The sequence below is a fragment of the Myotis yumanensis genome, unplaced genomic scaffold (assembly GCF_028538775.1).
Source record: "Myotis yumanensis isolate MYYU_CA2020_CCGP unplaced genomic scaffold, mMyoYum1.0.hap1 SCAF_3, whole genome shotgun sequence".
Classification (NCBI taxonomy): Eukaryota; Metazoa; Chordata; class Mammalia; order Chiroptera; family Vespertilionidae; genus Myotis; species Myotis yumanensis.
This window is the reverse complement of record NW_027223754.1, coordinates 22,865,549-22,892,230: the sequence shown is the minus strand read 5'-3', so window position 1 is coordinate 22,892,230 and position 26,682 is coordinate 22,865,549. Positions and strand designations below refer to the sequence as shown.

The 26,682-nt window shown below is 40.8% G+C and overlaps 1 protein-coding gene and 2 pseudogenes across 6 annotated transcripts; 2 read left to right on the top strand and 1 right to left on the bottom strand.

The window, feature by feature from the left end:
- Positions 1-1,019: 1,019 nt before the first annotated feature.
- On the bottom strand, positions 1,020-26,351 carry ASH2L (ASH2 like, histone lysine methyltransferase complex subunit). Of its 6 annotated transcripts, none has more exons than XM_070408394.1 (17): positions 26,155-26,351; positions 25,359-25,425; positions 25,066-25,217; positions 21,225-21,313; positions 20,851-20,945; positions 15,366-15,461; positions 14,448-14,543; positions 12,653-12,728; positions 11,923-11,940; positions 10,400-10,493; positions 9,192-9,409; positions 7,301-7,468; positions 6,691-6,884; positions 4,736-4,828; positions 2,554-2,652; positions 1,854-1,913; positions 1,020-1,751 (listed from the first exon to the last, which is right to left on the bottom strand). In XM_070408394.1, the coding sequence occupies exons 1-17, from the start codon at positions 26,340-26,342 to the stop codon at positions 1,644-1,646; spliced, it is 1,911 nt and encodes a 636-aa protein (XP_070264495.1). In that variant the 5' UTR covers positions 26,343-26,351; the 3' UTR covers positions 1,020-1,643. The 6 variants fall into 6 exon arrangements, with proteins under 6 accessions (XP_070264495.1, XP_070264496.1, XP_070264499.1 ...); XM_070408395.1 differs by having other exon boundaries at positions 25,066-25,211; XM_070408398.1 differs by lacking the exon at positions 26,155-26,351 and adding an exon at positions 25,740-25,876 and having other exon boundaries at positions 25,066-25,211.
- On the top strand, positions 5,709-6,271 carry LOC139004884 (ATP synthase F(0) complex subunit C2, mitochondrial pseudogene; annotated as a pseudogene).
- Positions 12,983-13,765, top strand: LOC139004883 (large ribosomal subunit protein eL8 pseudogene; annotated as a pseudogene).
- Positions 26,352-26,682: the final 331 nt, after the last annotated feature.

Here is a 26,682-nt window from a genome sequence, read left to right as displayed (position 1 = left end):
AAACCATTTTATACAGGACTATAGAGTATTCTTTGAGCCCTTCAAATGAACCTTGTCAGAACACACACGTTTTGAACATCAAGTATAAACAGACAAAATCATTATTCCTGCTATCTCTGATTTACGAAAGCCGAATGTACAAAAACTAATTTTATCATTTAAAAAGAGGTTGTAATTATATTTCATAATTTGTATTTTACATAATTACATATGTGGTAATTTATATTATAAAGAATTTACCTCCAGCTTCCTCTAAATAACACAACCCTCTTCTTAAAAGTTCTTCAAACTCTGATGATCCAGAAACTTTGTAGCCATGTTTGCCCTTTAAGACCAGTCACAAGTAAACAGTGTTTAAGGGTGACAGACTGAGACTCCAGCCTAAGATCATACTGATTCAGTGTGAGGTTTCCTGCTGAGATGTGGAATGGCCCAAATTAATATATTTGTCTTCTAGTTAGGAAAAAAATATATTAGTCAAAACTACTGTTAAGATACCAATAGTCACTTGAAATTTGGGGAATTTCTTAATATATGGTGATTCTTGGCAACATATTACTACCTCGTGGTGAACCACTCTACCTGTTAACATAGGTAGGAATTTATATGCGAGAGAGTTTAGGGCCATCCTGGGAGGGCTGCATTGCCATTGATGTATAAAAAAGGGAGCCTAAGAAAACAGTCATTTTTACATTCTAGTGTTTAGTTTCTGAAAACTGCCCTTTAATCATCAGCTACACAAAGGAAGAGAAGCAAGGCAGGAAAACAAGCTGCACGTATTAATACACTTGCTCAAGAAGAACTGGAGGGAGACCACTAACCCTTTACTCTTCTTCACCTCTTGAGAGTCTTACTTTTCACAGGACAAGGGGGGTGGTTGAGTTGGCTGGAGAGAAAGCAAGCAATTGGAGAGGGAGTGAGGTACAAGTCAGAAGCCTGTCTCCTCCACTGCTGGCTACCCTTCCGCAGACAGCCCACATTTCTGACTCTGTCCCAAGAGGGAAGCAAAATGCCACACATGCGTGATCACAAGTTTTATTTGGAAAGAGTTTCTAACTATTAAAGCTGCAAGCGAGTTCCTGTCACAATTACAGTTCTAGAGGCATGGTAGTTTCAGAGATCCCAGTGTTCAAAAGAGTACTTCAAAATTAATAACAAAAACAAACCCACACCCACCGAGAGCTCTTCGACCGGTTTGGTATGCACAGCCACTGATTCCAGCTGTTCTCAGAGACAGGCCCACCATCCTTGCAAATCAGGTGGGAAGGAGTCAATGCCCACAGAGGGGAAAAAGTCTCTAAATAAGTTAGCTACTTAGACAACATTATCCACTCCCTAGAGAATACAGTAAGATAACAAGCCCCAGTAGTGGGGAACATGGTACAGCACCAGTTTCACAGGGAGCTTATGGGATTCTAGGGTCAGCAGTTGGCATCTTGCACACAAAATGAAAGCAGTCACTAGAAGCAGGGAGAGTACTGAAGGGCAGGGAGTCTCTCCCAGTCCCACCCAGCCTTTTACCTCGCTAACAGCAGAGGTTCTGCAGTATCTTCGGGATAAGGTTGGTCACGTTAAAAACAAAAAGAAAATCCCCCAATATCATTCCCCAGAAAGTCCATGTCGGCAAAGAAAGAGGGACCTGGTCAGGGTTCCCACGGAGGACTCCGCCTCCCATCCACTTCTGTCTCCACATGATATAAGACATCAGCCAGAGTGTGTTCTACGACAGCGCCCCAGCCCATATCACTCATCTGTGGGAGGAATGAGAAACAGAAAGGAGGTGATTAGAATAACTGCAGCAAGAAGTTACAAAGATGCTGAGGATGCATGTGGACATTTTTAATGTTACTCACAGGGCGGTAAGTGAGATCCTTTGGAGGATACTTGAAGCATGGTCCAAAGTTAATGGAAACCTGGGATAAATTTAATTCAAGCAGACATGGCAAAACAAAGTAAATATATAGTGAAAAAGTTAATGGGATATTTTTCTCTTTGAAGGTAGCTGTGATATTCAGGGTTTAACAGGAACAATGATATATATTAATATTGCTAAAATTGGCCAACACCTTAATGTCCATCAAGAATTAGGTAAGTAAAATAGACTAAAATACATGGGAAACTTCCAGGCATTACCTTTCCAAATCACTTTTTTAAAAAACTAACAGGCTCTAATGATAGTCCCCTTCATACTGAATTATATATATATTTTTAAATCAATAGAGCAACAGTTACAAACTAACAATGGTAGGTTTTCATGACATATATAACACCAAACTGATTTATGCACATAAATAGTTTACAGCCATTACACTGAACAATAATATTACCACACAGTACATTCAAAGGACAAATATGGGGTACACTAATTGCATGAAGCAAATGCTTCATAAAACACCCAACTATTTTTGAAACAAACAGTGACAGTCAGAAAACATTCCCATCTTCCTTAGGCAAATCAGATTTCTTTCTAGAACTCAAGCAGTGGCCCTTTGACTATTGCCATTCACCTATTTCTCCCAAGTTCTGTCCACATGATGAACAGATGGTACATACCGTGCAGCTCTTGTACAATGAGATGGCCGGAAAGTAAACCCCCTCAAAAATATCTTTGTAAGCCACACCTTGATTGACACCATTTTTATAAAATATTATCTGAAACAAAAAGCACACTTTTACTTTTGAATTTAAAAACAGAACACACACATATTAAAAAAGAATTCACTTGGAGCACCCTTCAGAAGTGCTGTGCCACCATACTGGTGATAATGTACTCCAAGAATAGGATATAGCTTGTGTAATAACATCACTTAATCAGTTTCTCACCTATTTATATGCACTATTCTAGTTGGTGTTCACATTTATTTGCTTTCTGCATTCCTATGCTACTTCTACCAGTTATACTATTATTTATTATACTGTATTTATACCTTGCATAAGGTTCTTATTTCTACATTTCTACTTCAAAAATCTCAGGATATTCTGTCAGTCTCTGAATTCTCATTTTCTTTGTTCTTTATCTCCCCAAACTATCCTGTATATTCTCTCTGAACCACTATATATATATAATTCGTGCACTGGGGGAGGGGCGGGGGGCCCAGCCTGGCCTGTGCCCCCTCACAGTGCGGGAGCCCCACGATTGGTCACCCCAAAGAGGTAGGCCCTGCCCACCCATCCGGGCTCCTTGATTGCCCCAAAGAGGTAGGCTGAAGCCAGGGGTTCCACCTCCGCACTGCACATGCATTAAGCCCCCGCCCACCCACTGCACATGCAGCCTCCTGGTGATCACTTGTTGTGGCATGAGGGCGTTGACCACATAGGCTTTTATTAATAGGATATATCTGTATACTAGAGGCCCAGTGCACGAATTCGTTCATGGGTGGGGTCTGGCCACCCGCCCTGATTGGGGCTGATCGGGCGGGGCAGCCCTGGGGGAAGGGGTCACGGGCCATTGGCCAGCCGGCCCCACCCCCTGGTCAAACTCCCAGTAGAGGGGACAATTTGCATATTAACCTTTTATTATATAGGACAATTTGCATATTAGCCTTTTTATATATATATAATTTTTTCCCCCAGATAAGGTTCTTTTTGCCCTTGCCAGTGTAGCTCAGTTGGGTGGGCATCGTCACATGCACTGAAAGGTTGCCAGTTCAATTCCCAGTCAGGGCACATGCCTGGGTTTCAGGCTCAATCCCTGGTAGGGGATATGCAGGAGGCAGCCGATCAATGCTGTACTCTCACATCAAGGTCTCCCTGTCTCTCTCTAAAAATCAATATACTATTTTAAAAAATTCAAACTTCTAAAAATAAATAAATAAAAGGTTCCTTTTTCTGAAGTAACTTTTGGTCTCTTCTGCTCAGAAAGAGCAATCTTCTCTCTGGCTGTACAATAATTCCTCACTTAACATCATCGATAGTTCTTGGAACTGTGGTGAAACACATTTTGAAACTAATTTTACCACTGGCTAATTGATATAACTGAGTTAAGTTTCTACTGCACCTCATCAGTGTTAACGAAATGACATTATTCCAGGACTTGCTGTATTTTCTGGCTGTATCATCCTTTGATCTACTGCTTCCCTTTATTCATTTTTCAACTACAATCCTAGTTTTGTTTTAATCTCTCCTATATTAGTTTCTATTATTGATTCAGGTGCATTCACAGCATTTTTACGGAAAAATGTTTCCAGCTCAGAACTTCCTTCCTTCCCTTCCCCTTTTATTTTTGGCCCTTGTGGCTGGTCCAGATTTGTCAGCCCTTCTTTAACTGTGTTATGACCTTGGGTAGACATGTCCCTAGCGACCCTGGCACAGAGAGGTAGGGAAAGCTCTAGGGGACACTGAATGAGCCATTCCAGCTCTGGCTGCCTCCACTCACACAGCCAGGTCCTCTCCTTTCCTCTCCTCCTCCAGTGTTCCTCCCTCTGCACTTGGTACCTCTTCTGATAAAGAATAACCATCTCTGACTTGCTTCTTCAACCATTTGTAGATTTCCTTGTTAGACCACTGTTTTTACTTCTTTTCTACAGTGTTCCTGAAAGAACCACGATTATCTCTCTAATAGCAGCAGCATAGTATCACAGAGAGAGCACAAACACAGTAGGCAGGGTGTGAGCTCACTCTGTTAGTGGGAAAACCCTTCATTCCCCTTTGGGCCTCATTTTCCTCACTTATAATTAGGGGGTTGGTCCAATCTTCAAGGTCTCCTAGTTCTGACGTTTTTGTGACCATGACTCACCTCACTATGGGGAGTCTGCTTTAGGCTCTTCTCTGCTTTATCCACAAAGTCTTTTTCCTCAAAATACAAATAACTCTTGAACTTTATCAAAGCCTTGAAAACCAAGAGAGAAAGGAAAAAAAGGCTCATTGAAGCATCAGCAACATCACACAAATAGCACTGAGTCATGCGCTCTGCAACAGAAATTAGAAATCTTTGCAGAGTTAGCTTTGCTAGATTTTGAACTATGTGCTTCTTAAAAAGTACCAGGAAGGTATGTTTGCTAAACATTTTCAAAAAGACCTTTACTAATAAATTTTGAGGAAACACATACATTTAAATACATATATACTCTCACCACAACAACAGTGGAGTAACTAAAATTATCACATATAGTTGGTGAAAATGGAGAGTTGGGCAATTTTTCATAAAAATAAATATAAAACTACCCTATAGCTCAGTAATTCCAAAATAAATGGAAACATGTTTACAAAGAGATTTGTTCAAGAATGTGCACAGCCAAAACTTAAAAATGCGCAAGTGTCCATCAACAGGAAAATAAATGTGTTATATGTTAATTATTTTTCAACATAGTTGGAAAAAATAGAAAATGGATAAACACACTGTGGAATATTCATACAATGGAATGAGAACAAGCCAACAACACAACATGAATGAATATCAAAAGCAGTATGCCAAATGATAAAATCCAGATGCAAAACAACATACTGCATGATTCCATTTATATAAGATCAAGAACAAGTAAAGCCTATAGAATAGAAATATGATGGGGAAAAAAAATTCTTAAAATTACCCAGAGAGGTAGTTGCCTTTATGGGTGTAGGTGGGACTGGGGAACGACTGAGAAAGGGCATGAGGGACCTTCCGGTACTGACGATAGAGTCTATGTCTCAACGGCGGTTTGGGTCAAACTTAAAACTCAGTGTCTCTCGGTCTTCTCTGCACTGGGAGCAGCTCCCCTCATCCCCTGAAAATGTATGTCTGCACCAAGTTTGTCTCCGACCCTCCGTGGTCCGGAGCACCTCTCAGCTGAGCCGGTCACTGTCTGCAGTGGTGCTGAAACGACCAGAGACACTGACAGATGAGAGCCTCAGCAGCTTGGCAGCCCCACGTCCCCTGACCTCGCTTATTTCTAGCCGTAGCTTCCAAACCAGTGCCATTTCAAGGGACATCGACACAGCAGCCAAGTTCATTGGGGCTGGGGCTGCCACAGTAGGGGTGGCAGGCTCTGGGGCTGGAATTGGGACTGTGTTCGGGAGCCTCATCATTGGTTATGCCAGGAACCCTTCTCTGAAGCAACAGCTCTTCTCCTACGCCATTCTGGGCTTTGCCCTCTCAGAGGCCATGGGGCTCTTTTGCCTGATGGTGGCCTTTCTCATCCTCTTCGCCATGTGAAGGAGCTGTCTCCACCTCCCACAGTTCTTTTTCCCGTGTCTTGTCTGCCCTGTATGTTCCTTTTCCTATACCTCCCTAGGCAGCCCGGGGAAAGTGGTTGGCTCAGGGTTTGACAGAAGGAAGACAAATAAATACTGTATTAATAAGATGAAAAAAAAAACCCAAAAACTCAGTGAGTGAAAATCTGTACATTTTATGTAAATTTTACATCAAAAGAAAAAACTAAACAAAGTTTGAACTCTAGCTAATGATGTGCATCTTGAAGTACTTGGTGGGGAGTGAATGTCTGCAACATTCTTTTGAAGTGCATTAAAGAAAGAGGGATGGATGGATGGATGGACGGGTGTGTGGAGAATAAATGCATAACATGTTAATAGAATTTAGGTGATGGGTATTCGAACACTAACTTTTAAATTCTTTCAACTTTGTTATGACTGAAAATTTTCATAATGAAATGTTGGGGAAAATATGAATGGTGGGTCAACATCACAGGAGGCCACAGACTACAGCTGCAGGTACTGGTCGGCAAACCCAGGAATATTTCAGGAGGACAAACTTACCTTATCTTTATAAGTATCAGGCAGCGACTTGGCTGTCTCTGTGTCTTCAGGAAGGTTGATATAGAATCCTAGGACATCTCCCTGTCCATAGCCAGAAGAGTAGTGTTTGCCAATGGACTGGTGGAACTTGGTTCCCTTTTTGCTCCGCCAAGAATAGCTAAATTTATCATAACCTAAGGGAGCTTGAAGGTTACCTATCCCAAAAAAAGATATACAGGAAGTCAGAAGACTGCAACCCAACTTCTGGTTTGCTAAAAAAAACAAAAAAAAATTTTACCTTTTTTTTTTTTTGGTGTGGGGGAGGAAGAGTCATCAATTTTATAAAATTACTAGAGGCCCGATGCATGAAATTTGTGCAAGGGCCCCAGCCCCGGCCCCTGTCCGCCAGAAGGATGTCCGGTCTAATTAGCATATTACCCTTTTATTATTATAGACTATTTCTCATAAGCAAAGAATTATAAAAATATTCCAAGAATTGCAACTGCCTAAACCCTTTGGAACTGAATTTTATGTCCATAATTTGATAGGCTCCAAAGTAGTAAAACTTATTAGCCAGATAGTCTTATACCTCTCTACCTGCTTCACTGTCCATACTATAACCACAGCTTACCTAACGGCTGAGACCAGCCCAGTCTAGCAGCAGTGTCTGGTGGCATCTCATCCACCGTAATTTCGAAGTACCAGGCCCCTTTCCGGACCCCATGAGAAGCCCGCACCATAGAGTAGCCCTTCTCTCCAATCACAGTCAGCCGGTCATCAGAGATCTTTAACTGGGGAGCTGCAGAGATGGAGATAAAAACAAAGGCCTGCAACTTATCTGAGATACTGGGAGACAACTGCCACAAAACATGAGTCTTACACCTCAGTGAAAGATCAGAAACATCAGGTCAGGAATCAGAAATATTAGTTCAGGAGCTTAAAAATCTCAAGACAAAGATGAGAAGAGAGGAAGAAAATTGTTAGATAATCCAGTTTTATTATATGTTGAAGAGGACAAGTTAAATTAATTATATTGCCTGTTCCCTGAAATATAATAAACCAATTGTAATGTGCTTAAATCCTGATTTGAATAAACATCCTTTAAGACTTAACTTTTTACTTTGAATTTCAGATTTTCAAAGGTAGTACAGTCCTCATTCAGCTTCCCTAAATGTTAACACCATCTATAGCCATAATATAATTATCAAAACCAGAAAACTAACATTTATACAATACTATTAATTAATCAACATATCTTCTTCAAAATAAGCCAATTATCAACACAATATCCTTTTCCTGGTCCTGGATCTAATCCAAGATCCCACAATTCATTTAGTTGTCATGTTTCAATCTGGGACAGTTCCTCAAGCCTTTCATGACAGTGACATTTTGAAGAGTACTGGTCACTTTAGCTTGTAGAATATCCCTCAATAAAAATACCTTTAAAATAAATAAACAAACTCACTCTCACATTCCAAATGATAATGAATGGTATCTGAGGAACAAAAGAAAGTATACTCCACAGAATAAAGTAAGTATCTATGAGTCCATACTGATATAATCAAGTAAATAATAATTGGAGAAAGGAAAAAATAAAAAATCATTAGGCAAACACCACATTAATAATCGCTGCAGACAAGATCCACTGGTTACGATACTAAAATTAGTACATAAAACTTTACAGAGAAACAAGTTATTTGTATAGCCTCAAAGTATCATTCCCCAAGTTATTTACTAAGTAAAAAGGGAAAGACAGTAGAGAGAAAGCCAGCAGAAACCATCTTAGCCAAATGATCATGGTCAATACAAGCCATCAGGAGACATATTGACATCATGAACTCCATGAGGTGATGCAATGAGGACTCATTTTTGTAGTGTTAAAAAAAAAAAAAAAACCCCACACAAACAACAACAAACACCCCATAACCTCAGTCTAATTACGAGAAAAAGACAAACCCTCACTGAGAAATACTGGATAACGAAACTGATGAATACGTTTAAAAGTGTTATGGTCAGGAAAAACAGGCTATTACTGAGGAACTGTTGAAGACTGTAAGAGACTAAGGAGAAATAACAATGCAATATGAGATCTTAGGAAAGAGGCATTATTGAAATTTAAGTAAAGTTTTTAGTTTCATTAATAGCTTTTACCAATGTCAATTTCATGGTTTTGATAATTGTACTATGGTTGGGTAAGATGTTATCACTAGGGGAAGCTCGATGAGGAATATATGGAAACTAGTTTTTGCAATTTTACTGTAAGTCTAAAATTAGTTCAAAATATAAAGTGTTCATAAACTAAATATATGCGTGTACATGTGTGTGTATATGTGTTTACATATGGCTAGAGCTTATGAGAGACAAAAAAGGAAATTACTTCTTACATATTCGGCTGAGTCTAGAGATGGGTGCAGAGGAGTGGCTATAGACTGACACGTGTATCTAATTCTAGACCGGACAAAGCTGATGACTAAAGTTTAGGGTAACACTGGGTCCAACATGAACATTAATAGTTTACATACCTCGATCATGTAAGGCTAACAAAACCCGTTCATACAAGCAGGCTCTGTAGAGATCTCCAGGAATAGGTTTTCCTGCCCAGCAGTCAAGTTCAAGCTTCTCAGGGTCAGGGGCGTGGGGATCAGGCTCCGCTAGAATATACCGATAGCCATCTTTGTTAAATGGGTGTTCCAAGGGGTAGCCATGAGGGGGAAGGCGCTGAGCAGAAAACAAAGGGTCACTGTAGAAAGGAAAAAATAAAATCAAGAAACTAAAGCCCCCTCTAGCTCAAATGCCTTCAATTCTGTAAGAAAGGCCTCTAACTTATTAGATTTCAGCTGGAACACAAGCAACTTCACAAATGCTTTTCATTACTCAAATACACCATCCTGCCCTCTGCAGGCAAAACAGAGAAACGAAAAGGATTCGCTTTATTTAGCAAAATAGTTTTGGTTAAACCACTTCAATCTGTAGGGATTGACTGAATCTGATACTGAGCTAGTATATCATAGGGAAGAAAGGAAGAAGAGGAATGAAGGCAATTTCCCTTAGTTTACTTATTATTATAAACTAATGAACAGAAACTCAGCAATATGAGCACTTACTAGCTGTTATCTAAATGAGAAATGACCTGGATTTCATCACCTCAGTATTGAAAAAAGTGAAGGAAAGAGGCAAAAAGCTTAACACATTGTGCACCCGTAGTTTTATTGCTAGCTTTACCCAGTGGCCAGATAAGTTTCTACTGAACGAGTACAAAAAACGTTTTACAAAGTATCACACTTTAAAAAGATATTAGCTTGTAAGAACATGTAATAAATAACTTCAAAATGCAATGGGTATTTAATTTTAAGGCATGCCTTTAACATTTATGTAAAACACTGTGTAATATGAAAACACGAGAATGCTTGTGATCCGTCCGCTATGTGTTGAGTAAAAGAGCCAGTGTTCAATATTGGTTTTACTCCCTCTCCCCCATCTAGCCTTTCTCAAAATGCCTTACTCAACAGAGTGCTGCCCTGAGGCTGGTTCATGTAGTACCAAGTTTGTAAATCAGGATACCTAGCATGGGGTTATTTTACCTCTCAAGGTGCTCAAGACTTGAGAAAAAATGGACAGGCTTTTTAAACCTCAGTCTACTTGAAATGTATGGCTCTTCCCTTGGATGGACTTTGCTAGCACCAAACAATACTCTAACAATGGTGAATGGAGGTGAGTGTTTTCTGCCCACCTCCGGGCCTTCTTGGTGGTCCCTGTGGTCCCTCCATCCTGCTGTTTGCGCTTAGCTCCTCTTCCTTTTCCACTGCTTCCTGCTGCAATTCCCCCTTTAAAGAGAAGGCAGATTATTTTCAATGAGCTGCGATAAAAGCACCATGTGGACACAAATTCCATGGGGACTAACATTCCCAACACGCATTTGTGTAACATCACAGGAGGATTTCCTTCCCAAAAGCAGATTGGACTTCTCCCTGGTTCTGAATGAACATGCTGAGTGTCTCATGGCCCAAGAACACTGGGTTCTGGCAGTAAGCTCAAATGAACCTGTGTTACATTTTCATCTTTCCTTTCTTAGTGAACTGCAACTACCAGGACACTTTCTCAAGATGTGACACAAATGCATTTTTACTCATTCAGATTCTAAACACCCACAGCTAAAAACAATTGCATGGATAAAGCTTCCCCCGCACCCCCCCCCCCCCATCCAAATCAATACAAACAGCCATAAAGAGAGAATGTCCTCACTGTAGGTAGATGTTGGCTTGCTTGAACTACACATGATATATTCCATAAACACAATAAAGGCACAGTATCTGCAAAAGCACTTAACTTGAATATCCAACAAAACAAAAGTACATCAGACATGGAAAACGAAAACAGAAGTACTAAAAAGGTGTTTCTCTCCAGTGCTGCCTCAACTATGGTTGCACATGACACAAATTTAAGAAAGAAGGCTTTAAATTTAGTAGGCAATTTTTACAATTATAATTGTGCCATGCATAAAATTCAGTTTGGACTAACCTGACTTGTGGAATTAAAAGCAAATATTAGGAGATAGGTTATATATTTAATTTTAAAAATTTAGCTGCATACTATGGCCACAAGAAATACTACCTTGTATATTTCTAAAATAGGTACTTTAAACATTTTGTCCAATGCTGTCATTCCTCTCAGTTCGTCTTCCAGAAAATGTCCCTGAACTGCAGGAAAACACCTTTATGTAAACAACTGCATATAGTACTGTATCTTAATTTGGGGCAAGCTTGGAATTTATCAGCAATTCTGCTGCAATAAAAAGGATCAAGACGTTGAAGGCAGGTCATATTCTGCATATACTGGACCAGGTTTATGCAATACTTCCTTTTATGAACACATCAGGTGTGATTCCTATTTCTCATAAAAGGTTTAATGTTAAACTGTTGCAACATCAGTATCTCTAGTTTGAGTAACCTTAATCAAAACTGTTAGATTTTTATTGTCATTTGCATTTTAATTATTTTAAGAGAGAAGTTTTAGATCCATCTTGAACAAACCAATTGTGGCCGTGTTAGGCAGAATATGACAACATACAAGCTTTAAATTACTAACATTAAACTGGAACTACTGTTTCATAGTAAATGCTACTGCCACCATTTTCACAATGCTTTGAAATTTTAATTTAGTTTTAGCTTCTACCACAACTCAGCAAAAAAGCACTTTTCAAACCACAAAATACTTAAGTCTGAGAGGCTGAAAGAAGACAGAGGAGGAATTCACCTCCAAAAGAGGCTCCACCTGTAACAACAGAAGTGGCACCATGTATTTGTCAAACTTTAACAATGAAGAGGGGGGGAAATGGTGTAAAAAGATAAACAATACACTTAGCTATTTCCAATCATAGAATATTAATAACAGAGGAAATGATTACATATTTAAGATGCTGACCACTCCAAAAACAAGTTAATGATGTCATGTGTCCAATGAATAGCTAGCTACCACCAGCAACCCCAACTCTCATTAGATTACCATTAGTAATGAAGGGTATTTCTGCTATTAGATGGGTTACAAATAGAATAAGCATGCAATAGTGGGTGATCAATACAGATAATACTGTCATGTGAATAAGCTGAAGTTCCGGGGCAAGAAAATTAGAAGTCTGTTAAATAACAACTGAATTAAGGAAAAAGAATAGAGAGCAACTGAATCTAAATTGTTAGTTATGAAGATATAGTTGGGGAGTCTAATGTAAACACAGTAAATCCAACCTTAAAATTGTACCTTTATGCTATATCTGTTTCATTTAAGACCAAATTGGGCTATCAAGTGCCAAAGAGTTCTCCACTACCATCTGTCACAACCTTGGCTAGCTCCTAAAAGTTGAGTTTAGGACTTTAAAGCATTTTAGTAAATATCCAGTTAATAGTCAACTAAAAGAATGCCCAATTCTAGGCACATATGAATTCAATAGCTTACAAAAATTTCATCAATGAAACATTTAAATACTTACCATTTAAATTCCCACTGGTATTCACAGCACTGCTTTGTTTTTGGTTGTCATAAGCAGGACCAATATTACTAAGATCCTAGGGAGAAAAATACTCAATTATGATAAGAAGCTATTTAACCAAACCAATCTGGCAATGCTCAAAAACACAGGAGACATTCTAATAGAATGGGAAGTGAAACTGACAATCCTAGATTCTGAAATTTGCAGTAGTTCCAAACTTGGATGCTTCAAGGATCAGCAAGTAAGACAGGTCAAGTATAACAATCAAAGTGGTTTAAGAATGATGATGAGACAATTCTTTTTTTTTTCTTTCTCCACCCACTGCCCAAGATGCTGAAAGGAAAGAAAAGTAAGGGGAAGAAGATGGCGCCAATCCTGCTGTCATGGAGACACAGGAGACCAAGAAGATGGTAAATCCCCTGTTCAAGAAAAGGCCCAAGAATTTTAGCACTGGACCAGACATCCAGCCCCAAAGAGACTTCACCCACTTTGTCGAGTGGCCCTGCTACATTCGGCTACAGCAGCAAAGGGCTTCTCTGTAAGCGTCTGACAGTGCCTCCTGCCATTAACCAGTTCACCCAGGTCTTGGACTGCAAAACTCCTATTCAACTGCTTAAGCTGGCCCAGGAGTACAGACCAGAGGTAAAGCAAGAGAAGCAGCAGAGATTGCTGGCCAGGGCTGAGAAAACAGCTTCCAGCAAGGGATGTCCCCACCAAGAGGCCACCTGTTCTTGGAGCAGGGGTTAACACTGTCACCACCCTGATGGAGAACAAGAAGGCCCAGCTGGTAGTGACTGCACACGATGTGGATCCTATTGAGCTGCCTGTCTTCCTGGTGCCCCGTGCCGTAAGATGGGGGTTCCCTACTGCATCATCAAGGGGACAGGCTGGGCGCTCAGTCCACAGGAAGACCTGCACCACCGTCGCCTTCACACAGGTTAACTTGGAAGACAAAGGAGTTCTGGCTAAGCTGGTGGAAGCTATCCGGACCAATTACAACAAAATGAGATCCGCCCTCACTGGGGAGACAACGTCCTGGATCCGAAGTTGGTGGCTCACACTGCCAAGCTGGAGAAGACCAAGACTTAAGAACTGGCCACCAAGTTGGGCTAAGTATGCACTGTTCAGTTTTCTGTACATAAAAGTAATGAAAATTCTAAAAAAAAAGATGATGAATGGTAATCAGGGGGTAGGAGTGATGGTGGGACAATGGTAAATTGGAGTGCCAAGTCCCATTTCCTCAGTCCCTAGAGGAATTCAGGCCCAGCGTAGTCACACCTTTTCACTTTACAAGAAAAAACTGAAACCTGAATTTCCATGTGAAACCTTGAATTTTCAAGGCTGGCAAATCAAACATTTTAAGAAAATCTGACTTCCTGAGATGCCAAATGTGAACAGACTGGAAATTTTCTTTTTCCTCATGTTATGTTAGATACAACAGAAATTCTTCATAAGAAAATTTTCTTCACAATAATGAATGTTTTTAAGAGCAAAACTTGAGATAGAAAATTAAAAATAACTTGGAATGGCATATTTGCATTACAAATGAGGAAACTAAAGTTAAAAAATGTAAGAATAATATGTGTAAAGTTGTAACATTCTGGGGAACAGCCAGAACTAAAACACTAGTCTCCTGGTTTAAGGTTAGTGTTCTGTCTTTCCAAATGTGCCAATAATGATTTATTTGGAGCCCACCATGTTATGGGCATGTAAATGGCAGTGTGTTACATTTGGCGGATTCCCTATCTCCAAGTGGCCCCAAATCAAAAGGGGAATACAAAGCATATTAATGTACCTGATCCAAAAGCCCAAATTTGGGGTAATCTTCTTCTGGGTCCTTACTTCCAGGATCAGGGTGTTCTTTTACCAAGAATACATCTCTTTCTTTACTCTAAAAGGAAACAAAATTTTATTATTACTTGAAATTTTATACTTAAAAGAAGTACTGAATGTTCAACCACCAACTCTAATTCTTAGGTATAATCTCCAAAAGAGACAGTATTGTTTTTTTCTTTCTGATTAAAAAATTAATATCTGTTCATCAAAAAATTCAAACAGTGAAACCTAGAAAAATGAGAGCCAGCCCTGGCCAGGTGGCTCAGCTGGTTGAAGCACTGTCCCATACACCAAAAAGGTTGCAGGTTTGATTCCCGGTCAGGACACATAGCTAGGCAGCTGGTTCCATCTCTGGCTGGGAGGCAATGAATTGGTGTTTCTCTCTCTCTCCCCCTTCCTCTCTCTATAAAATCAATGGAAATGTCCTTGAGTGAGGATAAAAAAAAAAAAGAGAGCCAAAGTGCTTCAAAATCCCTACCTCTCCCTCCACCTAAGAGAGATAAGCACTGTTAACAGCTTGCTGTTGATTCCTCCCAAAGTGCTCTTTAATTCTAAGGACAATGATGTTTAGAACAGTGTTATTTGTTTTCTTAAATCAAAGAAAAAATTGTCTCCAATTTCAATATAAAATTATACTTGCCAAAGTGCAATGGACAAAAAAAACAAGTGATGCAGGCACAGTAAGACAGATTATGTAACTTACTGATTTTGTGTAAAAACTATTAAAATTGACAATTAGTTATACTGCACTCTCCAAGATTTAATACTAAGTTGTTCTCATTTTCTTAGTCATAACATTATTTCAGTGAAACTAAAGAGAATTTAATTTGTACAAAGAACACTGCCTAAATGTTGCGTCCAATTTTCATCTACTTACCATGGTTTTAACAATGTTATTTGGCCAAGTCATTTTCCCAGGTCTTTGTCTGGTTGTCATGCACTCCCAGTATTTATCAATAAATGGTATGATATCCTAATTTTTAAAACAAAATATAGTAAGACATTTATAGTTGGTTTCAAAGTTATGCTCACAATAAAGGAAAGAAAACTGCAACATTTCAGACCTCATCAAAATTAAGAGAAAAATACACATTTAGTCTTAATGATTAAACAAATATATAATTGCATGCGAAGAACATATAGATTGTAGGAAATTTCAAACAAGTATATACAAATCTTAGCGACACAGACCTTATAATCCAACTGGATTATAATCTTGGTTGCCATCTGAAAGATGACTCCAAAGTTAATAAGTCTCTCTCCCAAGCTCCTGTTTCTACCTGCTTGAGACATCTCCATCCGGACATCCCACAGGCACCTCAACATTCTTGTGAATAAAACGGAACTCTGTATCTTACCTCATAAATCTGCTCTGCAGATATTCTTTCTTGTTGTTAATACTCGAATCACCTATCACCCAAAATCACAAGCAAGACACCATGGAATCATCCTTGATTCTTCTTGCATAACCTTCACATCTAGTCAGTCACCAAATGAATTTTAGCCCTAGCTGGTCTGGCTCAGTGGATGAAGTGTTGGCCTGCAGACTGGAGGGTCCTGGGTTCGATTCCGGTCAAGGGCACATGCTTGGTTGTGGGCTCGATACCCAGTAGGGGGCATACAGGAGGCAGCCGATCAATGATTTTCTTTCATCACTGATGTTTTTATCTCTCCCTCTCTCTTCCTCTCTGAAATCAACAAAAACATATTGGGGGGGAAAAAAGAATTTAAATTTTCAGAAATTTCTCACCAATCAGGCCTCCTTTCCATCCCCACTGCCTTGACTGTGGTCCTCGCCAATTCTACCCCGCAAGACTAAAACAGTGTCTGAGCCTGATCATCTGGCATCAACTTTCACCTTTCTAGACCATTCTTCCACAGTCCACCAGAGTTAGAGTCCACCACTAACATCTTCCATTAGACTTACTTTAATGAAAACCGTATTTTTACTAAAAGGAACCGGATTGAATCAGGGAAACTACAAGGGAAGCCTGGAATATTTTACTGTTCAAAAACTATAGGGACATACAGAGTTTCAGGGGTCAGTCTGGATGGGACTATACTAATCAAAGCTGAGCATCAGAAATACAGAAATCTGAATTCCAAACTGAACTATAAAAATCTACAAATCCACAGTGATACTTAAAGGAAAAAAAAAAATGATGGGGAAAGGAAAACTCTTTATAGAAGAATTGCAACCAATAGATGTGTTCTGGTAACTGATGCAGGCCTGGATAATCAATGGTTGCTAAAACCACCACTTCAAAGGGTTAGAAGAACAAGACATTCACACAATCTCCATATATCATGCCACAGGTTACTAATTACAAAGAAAAAGGTTTCTTTTTGAAAGAAGAAATGAAGAAATCTGGTAGATACCTCCTTTTTACCCAATTAGTCAAATTTAGGATCACCAATAATAAAACAAATCAGTATCTTGATATGCTTCTTGATGTGATTCATAGAAAAACACACATTACCTACATAATATTCCAGCCAAAAATTAGTCAGTGCCTAATCATGAAGAAATAATCAGATAAATGCTGTGAACCCAGAGGAGACCAAGATGGCGGCGTAGGTAAACACCGGAGACCGCTGCCGCAAACAACCATTTCAAAAATACAACTAAAAGACTGAACGGACATCACCCAGAACCACAGGAAGGCTGGCTGAAGAGAGACTCTACAACTAGAAGGAAAGAGAACAGCAAATCGAGGCTCAGAGGCGGCGCAGTGTGGAAAATACAAAGGTACCGAGGTGCGCGCGCAAAGCGGGCTGGTGGCTGAGGGCGCGGTTGTCGTTTTCTGTCGGGAGTGAGTCTCAGACTCTGGGCTCCAGATCCGGGCGAGTCTCTAGGGACCCAGACTCAAACGGGAGAAGCGGGATTATCCGACATCAGTTGGAACCTGAGGGCAGCTTTCTCTCCGAAGTTTGCAGCGGCTGCCGGGGTTCTGAGAAGCAGAGCCTCTGGGAACAGGACTGAGCGTGGCCATAACTGCTCCCTCCGCCCGCCCTGTTGATCCCGCCCCGCCCAAAGCCTGCGCACAGCCATTTGCCGATCGCCTCAGGCAAAGGCTGGATTAGCGCCTCCCCAGAAGGCAGACGTTTTCCATACAGCTGATTCCTATAGCCAGTCGGCCTGGTGGTCAAACCCCTCTAGTGTTAACTACAACAATTAAGGCTTGGCTAGAACAAGACTGCGCACAGAGACCACAAGGGGGTGCACCAAGAAAGCATAAAAGATGCGGAGACAAAAAAACATGACAGAAATGGAGGATATGGAGCTAAGAATCGCAATTTTGAGGGCTTGCCATAAATTTGTGCAGAACCTCACGAAAACTAATGAGACCCTCGATGCTACGATAAAGAAATTAGAAAGTAAGCATACACGGACTGAAATAAAGGATATTATACCCAACAGCAGACCAGAGGAGCACAAGAATCAAACCAAAGATTCGACAAAAAACACCCAATTGGAAAAGCAAAATGAAAAAAGAATCCGAAAGTGTGAAGATAGTGTAAGGAGCCTCTGGGACAGCTTTAAGCGGGCTAATATCAGAGTCATTGGAGTGCCAGAAGATGAGAGACAGCAAGATATTGAAAACCTATTTCAAGAAATAATGGCAGAAAACTTCCCCCACCTGGAGAAAGAAATGGACTTACAGGTCCAAGAAGCGCAGAGAACCCCAAACAAAAGGAATCCAAAGAGGACCACACCAAGACACATCATCATTAAAATGCCAAGAGCAAAAGACAAAGAGAAAATCTTAAAAGCAGCAAGAGAAAGAGGCTCAATTACCTACAAGGGAATACCCATACGACTGTCAGCTGATTTCTCAACAGAAACTTTGCAGGCCAGAAGGGAATGGCAAGAAATATTCAAAGTGCTGAATACCAAGAACCTACAACCAAGATTACTTTATCCAGCAAAGCTATCATTCAGAATTGAAGGTCAGATAAAGAGCTTCACAGATAAGGAAAAGCTAAAGGAGTTCATCACTGCCAAACCAGTATTATATGAAATGCTGAAAGGTATCCTTTAAGAAGAGGAAGAAGAAGAAAAAGGTAAAGATACAAATTATGAACAACAAACATGCATCTATCAACAAATGAATCTAAGAATCAAGTGAATAAATAACCTGATGTACAGAATGAACTGGTGATTATAATAGAATCAGGGACATAGAAAGGGAATAGACTGACTATTCTTGGGGGGAAAAGGGGTGTGGGAGATGCGGGAAGTGACTGGACAAAAATCATGCACCTATGGATGAACACAGTGGGTGGGGAGTGAGGGTGGAGGGTGGGGTGGGAGCTGGAAGGAGGGGAGTTATGGGGGGAAAAAAGAGGAACAATTGTAATAATCTGAACAATAAAGATTTAATTAAAAAAAAAAAAAATGCTGTGAACCCAGAGGAAGAAGATACCTACTAAGAAATGTAAAGGGCTCCTCCTGGCTAACTGGGCTTAAAAAAAAAAAAAGTCTTGCAGTCATTTCTACACAGGATCTTCTCACACAAACTGCACTTCAGGAAGAGGTCTGCACTGAACAGCCTGCAGAAACTGTTTCTGCTGAGCCAGCCCTTATGAAGGTTTTCTGTAATCCCATTTAAACCAATAGGACTGAGGCTTTCCCCATCCAATCAGAACAGTGCAGCTCTGACCAACCACAGCAGCTGTATTCTGACCAATCAGGGTAGTGCCTTCTGAACCAATCAAATTACAAGGATTTGGAGCCCTCATTTACAAGAGGACAGACCAATAGGGACCAGGGTGGGGACTTCTGTCCATATAAGCTAGCTCCCTTTGGGCTCCGAGAGCACACTTCTCCTTTCCACTGAAAACTGTCTCCCAGGCTGAACTGAAACACCAAAGATGCCTCACCAGGGTAGAGGAGGGAGCCAACCATCCTGGTGCAAAGCAGAGCAGAGCTATCTAGCTGGGTAGGCACCTACTTTTGTCCACCTCTGCATACTGTATATAAAAGAATACAAGTTGTAGCCCTGGCCAGGTGGCTCAGTTGGTTAGAATGCCCCATACACCAAAAGGTTGTGGGTTCGATTCCCGGTCAGGGTGCATATGAGAGGCAACTGCCTCTCAATGTTTCTCTCTCACATCCATGTTTCTCTTTCTTTTTCTCTCTCAAATCAATAAATATACTCTTGGGTGAGGATAAAAAAATAATTTTTTTAGAATTAAAAAAAATAAAAAGCATAAACAAAAAGAATGTAAGTTGTAATTATTAACCAGTTGTATTGCATTAGTGTTAAACTTTTTTAGAATGATTACCAGATTGTGGGTGAGATAATATTGGGTAGCCGAAACCGGTTTGGCTCAGTGGATAGAGCGTTGGCCTGCGGACTGAAAGGTCCCAGGTTCGATTCCGGTCAAGGGCATGTACCTGGGTTGTGGGCACATCCCCAGTGGGAGATGTGCAGGAGGCAGCTGATCGATGTTTCTCTCTCATTGATGTTTCTAACTCTCTATCTCTCTCTCTTCCTCTCTGTAAAAAATCAATAAAATATATTTAAAAAAAAAAAAAAAAAAAGATAATATTGGGTAAAGTATGTCTATAATTTAGTCTCATACAGTATAGAGGGTAATATGGATATGGGGAGATAAAGCAAACGTAGCAAAATATTAACTGGCAATACTAGGTGAAGAATAAACAGATGCTCATTGTACTATCTGAACTTTTCTGTATTTTGAAAATTTGATAAATAATAATTTGGGGAAAAAATAAACTAAGAGAAAAAACAAGCCTACCACAGCACACCTCTATTTAAAATATTTTTAACACAGGAAAGAAAGGAGGTGCGAGAGGACTCTTTGCTGACTACTGTAGTTTACAGGATTAAGGCCCTTGCCCAAGTATGATCCTGATTATGCTGATCTCACTACACATCCTATATTAATGTGTTTCAAACTGTAGGTTGCAAACTACTAGTAGGTTACAGGTCAGAACTATTCTATATTCTAGTGTAGAAAATGTCAGAATGTAAAAAGAGATCAGAGAGTAAGCTTTGTTAGATGAACCGTGTTTGTTTTAAATAAAAGTGGGTCGATATGAATGTAAACTAGGTTACAAAATAAACTCTATCATTTAAAAATTTACTTAGTGGCTCAGTGGTTGAGTGTCTACCTACAAACCAGGAAGTCACTGTTTGATTCCAGTCAGGGCACATGCCTGGGTTGTGGGCCGGGTCCCCAGTAGGGGGCCTGCAGGAGGCAGCCAATCAATGACTGTATCTCATCATTGGTGTTTCTATCTCTCCCTTCCTCTCTGAAATCAATAAAAATATATATTTTTTAAAAAGAGTTATTTTTTGGCATAATTGCAATTACACTAATTGCATCTTTACCTTATCTTTGGAGAACATGGTTTTTGGATGTTCATCTTGTGTTCGGGACTGCCATGTTAGGTTGGCCAACGCACTAAGGCACATTTCCTTCAAGTCTATCAAAACAAAAAGGAAAAGTTATCTATGACACTAGATTTCATTACCAAAAGAATATTTAACAATGTGGTCTACAAATTAACAAAATAACCAATTATCAAGTAGAGTCATCATTTGATCTAAAACAGACAATAGCAATTATTCAGAGCTAAACTTCAATGTAACTTTCGCCGCTACCAGGCAAAGGTTTCCTGATTCTGCTAAGCCCAAATGCTTTTTCTTTCCCAGCTAACTAGAGGATAATTCGTTTGCAGTACTCCAGAGCACTTTGTTCTTACTTGCTTGCTTCCGGAGGAAATAGGTATTCCCACTATGATGGCACACATTGCAGTGAAAACTGTAGTTGGTCATGAAAGGTAGACAGGATCTGTAGAACAGTCAAATTGTACAACTTAGTGAACTTCTGACCACACATTTCTTTATGAGAAAACAACAGTGAAAGTTATACAGTCATGTGAATATCTATATCTATATATCTATATATCTATATATCTATATATCTATATATATATATATATATGACTAATATGCTAAGTGTCCAACTGTCCAGGTAATGACATCATATAGCAACGCCGGCTTCCTCTCCCTAGCGACGAGTCTCCTTGCAGTTTCTTCAGCCCAGAAACCCGACTTGCTTTATTGCCAGGCGGACACATTTCACACTTTAACCAAAAGTCTGTGAAGCATTTTCCCGTGCCTCATCTCATTTGATCCTCACAGAAGTCCTGGAGTAGGTAGATGGGAGATTCGGTGGAATCCTATTTTCTTTTCATTAGTCGGAAAATGGAGATTTAGAAAGTTTAGAAACTTGACCCGATTGAAAAGAAGAAATGGTGGACCTTCAAAATAACTTCAGGTTTTGTCACTGCGCAGAATATAGTCAAACACTGCTGCAGTTAAATATTTTACCCTTTGTGCTCCCTGCGTGATCTACAATAATAATCTGCTTCGTGTTGATATTTACTGCTGTGTTGCTGACAATTACCTGAAAGAGAAGTCGGGGTGCTTACTGGGCTAGAAAAAGTTTAGCAAATCAGAAAGCAGGTCTAATTAAGCAAGTTTATTCTATATCTATAAAAGGCTAAGTTGACTTGCGCATGCGCACATATAAAGCTCTCACTGGCGCCAATATCATGCGTGTGTTTCTCTTTGTCATTGTCAATTGTGAATTTGGTTGACACTTCTATTATAGAGAAAGGGTGAATAGTAATATTAAAATATTTCTTCTAATTAAATTCCTTTCAATGTGCACGAATTCATGCACTGGGCCACTAGTATTAATATAATCTTAAAAGTTAAAAAGGTCCCCCAAAATCAAAAAAAATTTGTGTTTTTTACAAATACCTAGATTTTTCTGTCACAAATATTTAATCAGACATTATCCACCATAGTGGATAATTCAGCGTTTGGAAGGTTCTCATTGGTACTTTGTCTGGGTTAATTACAGTTTCTGAGTACCTGAAAAGAGTATGCCAAGTGAACTGTGGAAGAAGACAAAGTAATCTCTTCAAATATCTTTATATTTAAATATTAGTATTTAAAGACCTCAAAATATCTCTTTTAAAATGCAAATAACATTGTTGGAAAGGGTGGACAGAATGTATAAAAAGATTAATTAAAGCCCTGTTTGGTGTGGCTCAGTTGGTTGAGCATTCTCCCATGTACCAGAAGGTCACTGGTTCGATTCCTGGTCAGGGCACATACCCAGGTTTCCGGCTCATAATTAATGCCACCCTCTCACATCAATGTTTCTCTCTTTCTCTCTAAAGTCAATAATAAAAACTAAAATTTTTTTAAAAGATTAATTAAAAATGTAAATAATGCCTGGCGGTTGCTCAGTGGTTAGAGTGTTGATCCGAGAACTGAAGTGTCTCGGGTTCAATTCCTGGTCAAGGGCACGTACTTCAGTTGCAGGTTTGATCATCACTGGCCCCAGTCGGGGCTTGGTCTCAAGCAGGAGCAACCAGTTAATATCTCTCTCTCTCTCTCTCTTTCCCCTACCCCCACTCCTTTCTACTCTCTCTCTAAAGATCAATGACAAAAAGTATCCTCAGGTGAGGATTAAAAAAGAAAAAAAGGCCTTAGCCAGTTTGGCTAAGTGGATAGAGCGTCTGCCTGTGGACTGAAGGGTCCCAGGTTCGATTCCAGCCAAGGGCACATGCCCGGGTTGCGGGCTCGATCCCCAGTGGGGGGCGTGCAGGAGGCAGCCAATCAATGATTCTCTCTCATCATTGATGTTTCGATCTCTCTCTCCCTCTTCCTTCCTCTCTGAAATCAATAAAGAAATATATTTTTTTTATAAAAGGTAAATAATTATTCAAGAAGAAAACACAGAAGTCACAAAACATTACTTGCCTCATTACTAAATGAATCCTACAAATGGTAATTAGTCTATAAGAGTTTAAAAGATCCAAGTAGTAACTTCAGATTTAAGAGATAGGGAAGATTGCCCTGGCCGGTGTGGCTCAGTTGGTTGGAGCATCGTCCTGGGCACTGAAAGGTAACCAGTTCAATTCCCGGTCAGGGTACATGCCCAGGTTTCGCCTCAATCCTGGCAGGGGGCTTGCAGGAGGCCGCTGATATCTTGCTCTTACATCAATGTCTCTCTCTCTCCCTCTCCCTTCCTCTTTCTCTAAAAAACAATAAAAAACACATTCTTTCAAAAAAAGGAACAGAAAAAGAAAAGATAGGTTTAAGTTGGAAGAGAAGAAATGAAAATAAAGGCAAGTTTATCTTGGACTCTGCTGAAACTAGCTTAAGGTAGCCTCAAAAAGAAGGTTCCCAAGTGTGTGTTCATTGCTGCCACTCAAGAAACTGAGAAATATTCTTATGAAGGTTAAGACTAAATACCCTCATCTTTATTCCTCTCCAGAATACCTTCTATTAAACAGCTGTTGTAATAAACTCAATTACAGAAAGCAAAGCCTCATACCAGAGGTAGGTAGGTATATAGTTATTTAATTCGAACACAACCCGGTATTTAGAGCAGCCTTTTTCAGCTGTAGAACATAAGCAATCCCACTTAGTTGGGCTTTAGGTGTAACTTCTCAAATTCAGGTACAAACTGGTCTCTACCTAAACTGTGAACTGCCCTGGATTGCTCCAAGTTCTCTCTCCAGATAAATTTCCTTTTCTAGGTCCTGTCTATCTAAACAAACCCTCTTTGGCTAAAGTGGCCAGATTTTAGGTCTTTCCTAAGTGAGGATTTGCTTAGCTAATTTATTTTCCCTAATGCTCTTTCCACCAATTCTTTCTTCCTGATCCTTCAATACTTTCCTTTCTTTTGTAAACATTTGATCTATCCAGTCACCAGTCACATGTTAACTGGAACATTAGCATTTCTAAAACCCACTGTAGCTTTTTAACTAGCAAGTGTTCAACAAATTACAAATGAGGGTATTTCTTCACAATCCCACCCAAAGAAATTAATTTATTAATGCAGCCTTGATTTGAGATAATCTTGTCTAAATTTACTTGTATTATAGGGACCATATGGAACAGAGAGCCAGCAAAACAATCATTACCATAGACAGTGAGTCAGTAATTGTCACTTGCTAGATGTTGATAAGGAAAGAAGCCTCTCAATCTCAATCCACCATAAAATGATTTTAATTCACTAAAAAAGGCGAAAGATTAAAAATAGGTTTTGCCGATGGGAGAACTCAGGATATCTAAAGGGAGTGAGTTAGAAGCAAAAGCTTAATAAGGATGGCTGAGGCATGAAGGGTCATCTCCAATTTCGGACATCATGCTTTGTCCACCATGTATATCAACCCTTTCCCCCAAATCCACAACACCCAAAACAAGATTTAAAGGATACTGTTTCAATTCTGTTTATATAATACTTTGTAATTGCATGGTTTTGTCTCAAAATGATCACAAACTCAAAAGAAGAGATAATATATATCACTGTACCTCTTAGGGCTGTGCTCAGTAGGTAGAAAACATTGCTCAGGGTATTAAAACAACTCCTGATTCAAATCCTACCACTCACTGCACAATGGTTAGGAGACACTGGAAAAAGCTATACATTTATATTTGCCTACAAACTACTAAACGGTTGAACATGTTGAGATCTGTTTCACAAAGCGATTCTTACAAAACTACAAAAATACTCACGAGGTATCTATGCCAAAGGTGTCTGCTGTGAACCACTTGGTACATATCCCACACTGCAGCTCTATCTCTCCCAGCTGCCGGCCATTCTCTTCATCCACGGAGCCCGCTTGAGTATCCATCGCCTCAGAAGTATCCCCAGCACCTTCCTGTGTCCGGAGTGCAATTAGGGAATCAAGTTAGTTGATCTATTGTATTTTTGACTCACTTAAAAACTAAAACACAAAAACAAAAAACAACACACAAAAACAAAAAAACCACCTTATTTTGCCATGCAAACATTCATAAATACTTACTAGTGTATCTTTTCCATTAGAGGATTCTGTCTCCAAACCACCGCTTACATCAACAGAGTTCGCATCCCTGTAAGACAATGAAAGCACTCAGGTAAAACTTTTCAAGAGAAACAAACCTCAAAACGCCTAGTATCCCAGAGGTAACGATCAAATGCACCCTCCGCTTTTTCTCTAAGCCCATTCTCAGGCTGGATGCTCTGGGTTAGGAGAATGTGGCTCCCACAGACGCAGGCCCGTGGGCACAGGGAAGCCTAATAATCAGCCCCACAGACCAGTCCACATGGGGTGGAATCAGCTCGGCCTCACAGACCAGTCCACATGGGGTGGAATCAGCTCAGCCCCACAGACCAGTCCACATGGGTTGGGATCAGCCCCACAGACCAGTCCACTGGTCCCGGGGAGGTTCGCAGACGTGCAGCGCCCCCACTCCGTTTCAGCGGGGCCGCCACTTCGCCCAGCCTGGCAAGTCAAAGTGGCTTCTTCTCTGGGGTAGTTGAGGGGTTCCTGCTAGAAGACGGCGTTACAAGCCCCGGGCCGGGGTGGGTGCAAGGACCAGAGACCGGAGTAGGCTCTCACAGACCTTAAAAGGTGCGGGAAGGGGCGTAGCCCGAGATCCAATTCAGAGGGGACGGGCCAAGCGGCGGGTGGGACTACGGTGCCGAAGGGGGCAGGGCGAGCCGTTGGCGGCAGGGCCCAGGTTCGGAAGGGGCGGGCGGGAGGACTCCCGGGAGCCGCGGGATTCCAGGGGGGGCGGGCCTCCCTTCCCGCGTCCTCCGGTGACTGCTGGACGTCTTACCCGCTTTCGGCCTCTCCGGAGCCGGGCTCCGCTGCTGGAGCAGCAGAGGTCCCCTCTCCGGCTGGAGCGGCTGCGACCGCTACCGCCGGCTTCGTCTCCCCTTCCTCCGGCGCTGTTGCATTTGCGGCCGCTGCTGGGCCAGGTCCTGCACCCACTCCGGGTCCGGGTCCAGTTCCCGCCGCCGCCATCACGGCCGCCTCCTAGACTTCTCGCGAGAATACGCGATCCGTCTCGCGCGAGCTGCTGACGGCCCCTGTAATCTTCAAATAGTAAAGGCCCCCGGTGGGTCCCCTGGCTGCCTGAGTCAGGCGCGCTCCCGGCCCACTTTAAGGTCCCGGGACCGACAGAAGTGGGCGGGGCCTCGGGGCTGGGAGAGCCACCCACAAAGCTAGGTGAAGGCTAAGGAGGCTGACTGATGAGTGGGATTCCTCCAGCACTTACTCCATTCCGGGGTCGCATGCTGCGCATATTCGTGGCTAAAACGAGAAATAACCGCGCAGGTGAGATGCCTTGAGAGCACTGGCTGCC

Coding starts and splice junctions, on each gene's coding strand:
- ASH2L (XM_070408394.1), bottom strand. CDS start 26,342: ATGGCGGCGGCGGGAACTGGACCCGGACCCGGAGTGGGTGCAGGACCT. Junction 9,410..10,399: donor ACCACCAAGAAGGCCCGGAG/GTGGGCAGAAAA, acceptor TCCTTTCTACAG/TGACCCTTTGTTTTCTGCTC. Junction 1,752..1,853: donor AGGATCTCACTTACCGCCCT/GTGAGTAACATT, acceptor TTCCTCCCACAG/ATGAGTGATATGGGCTGGGG.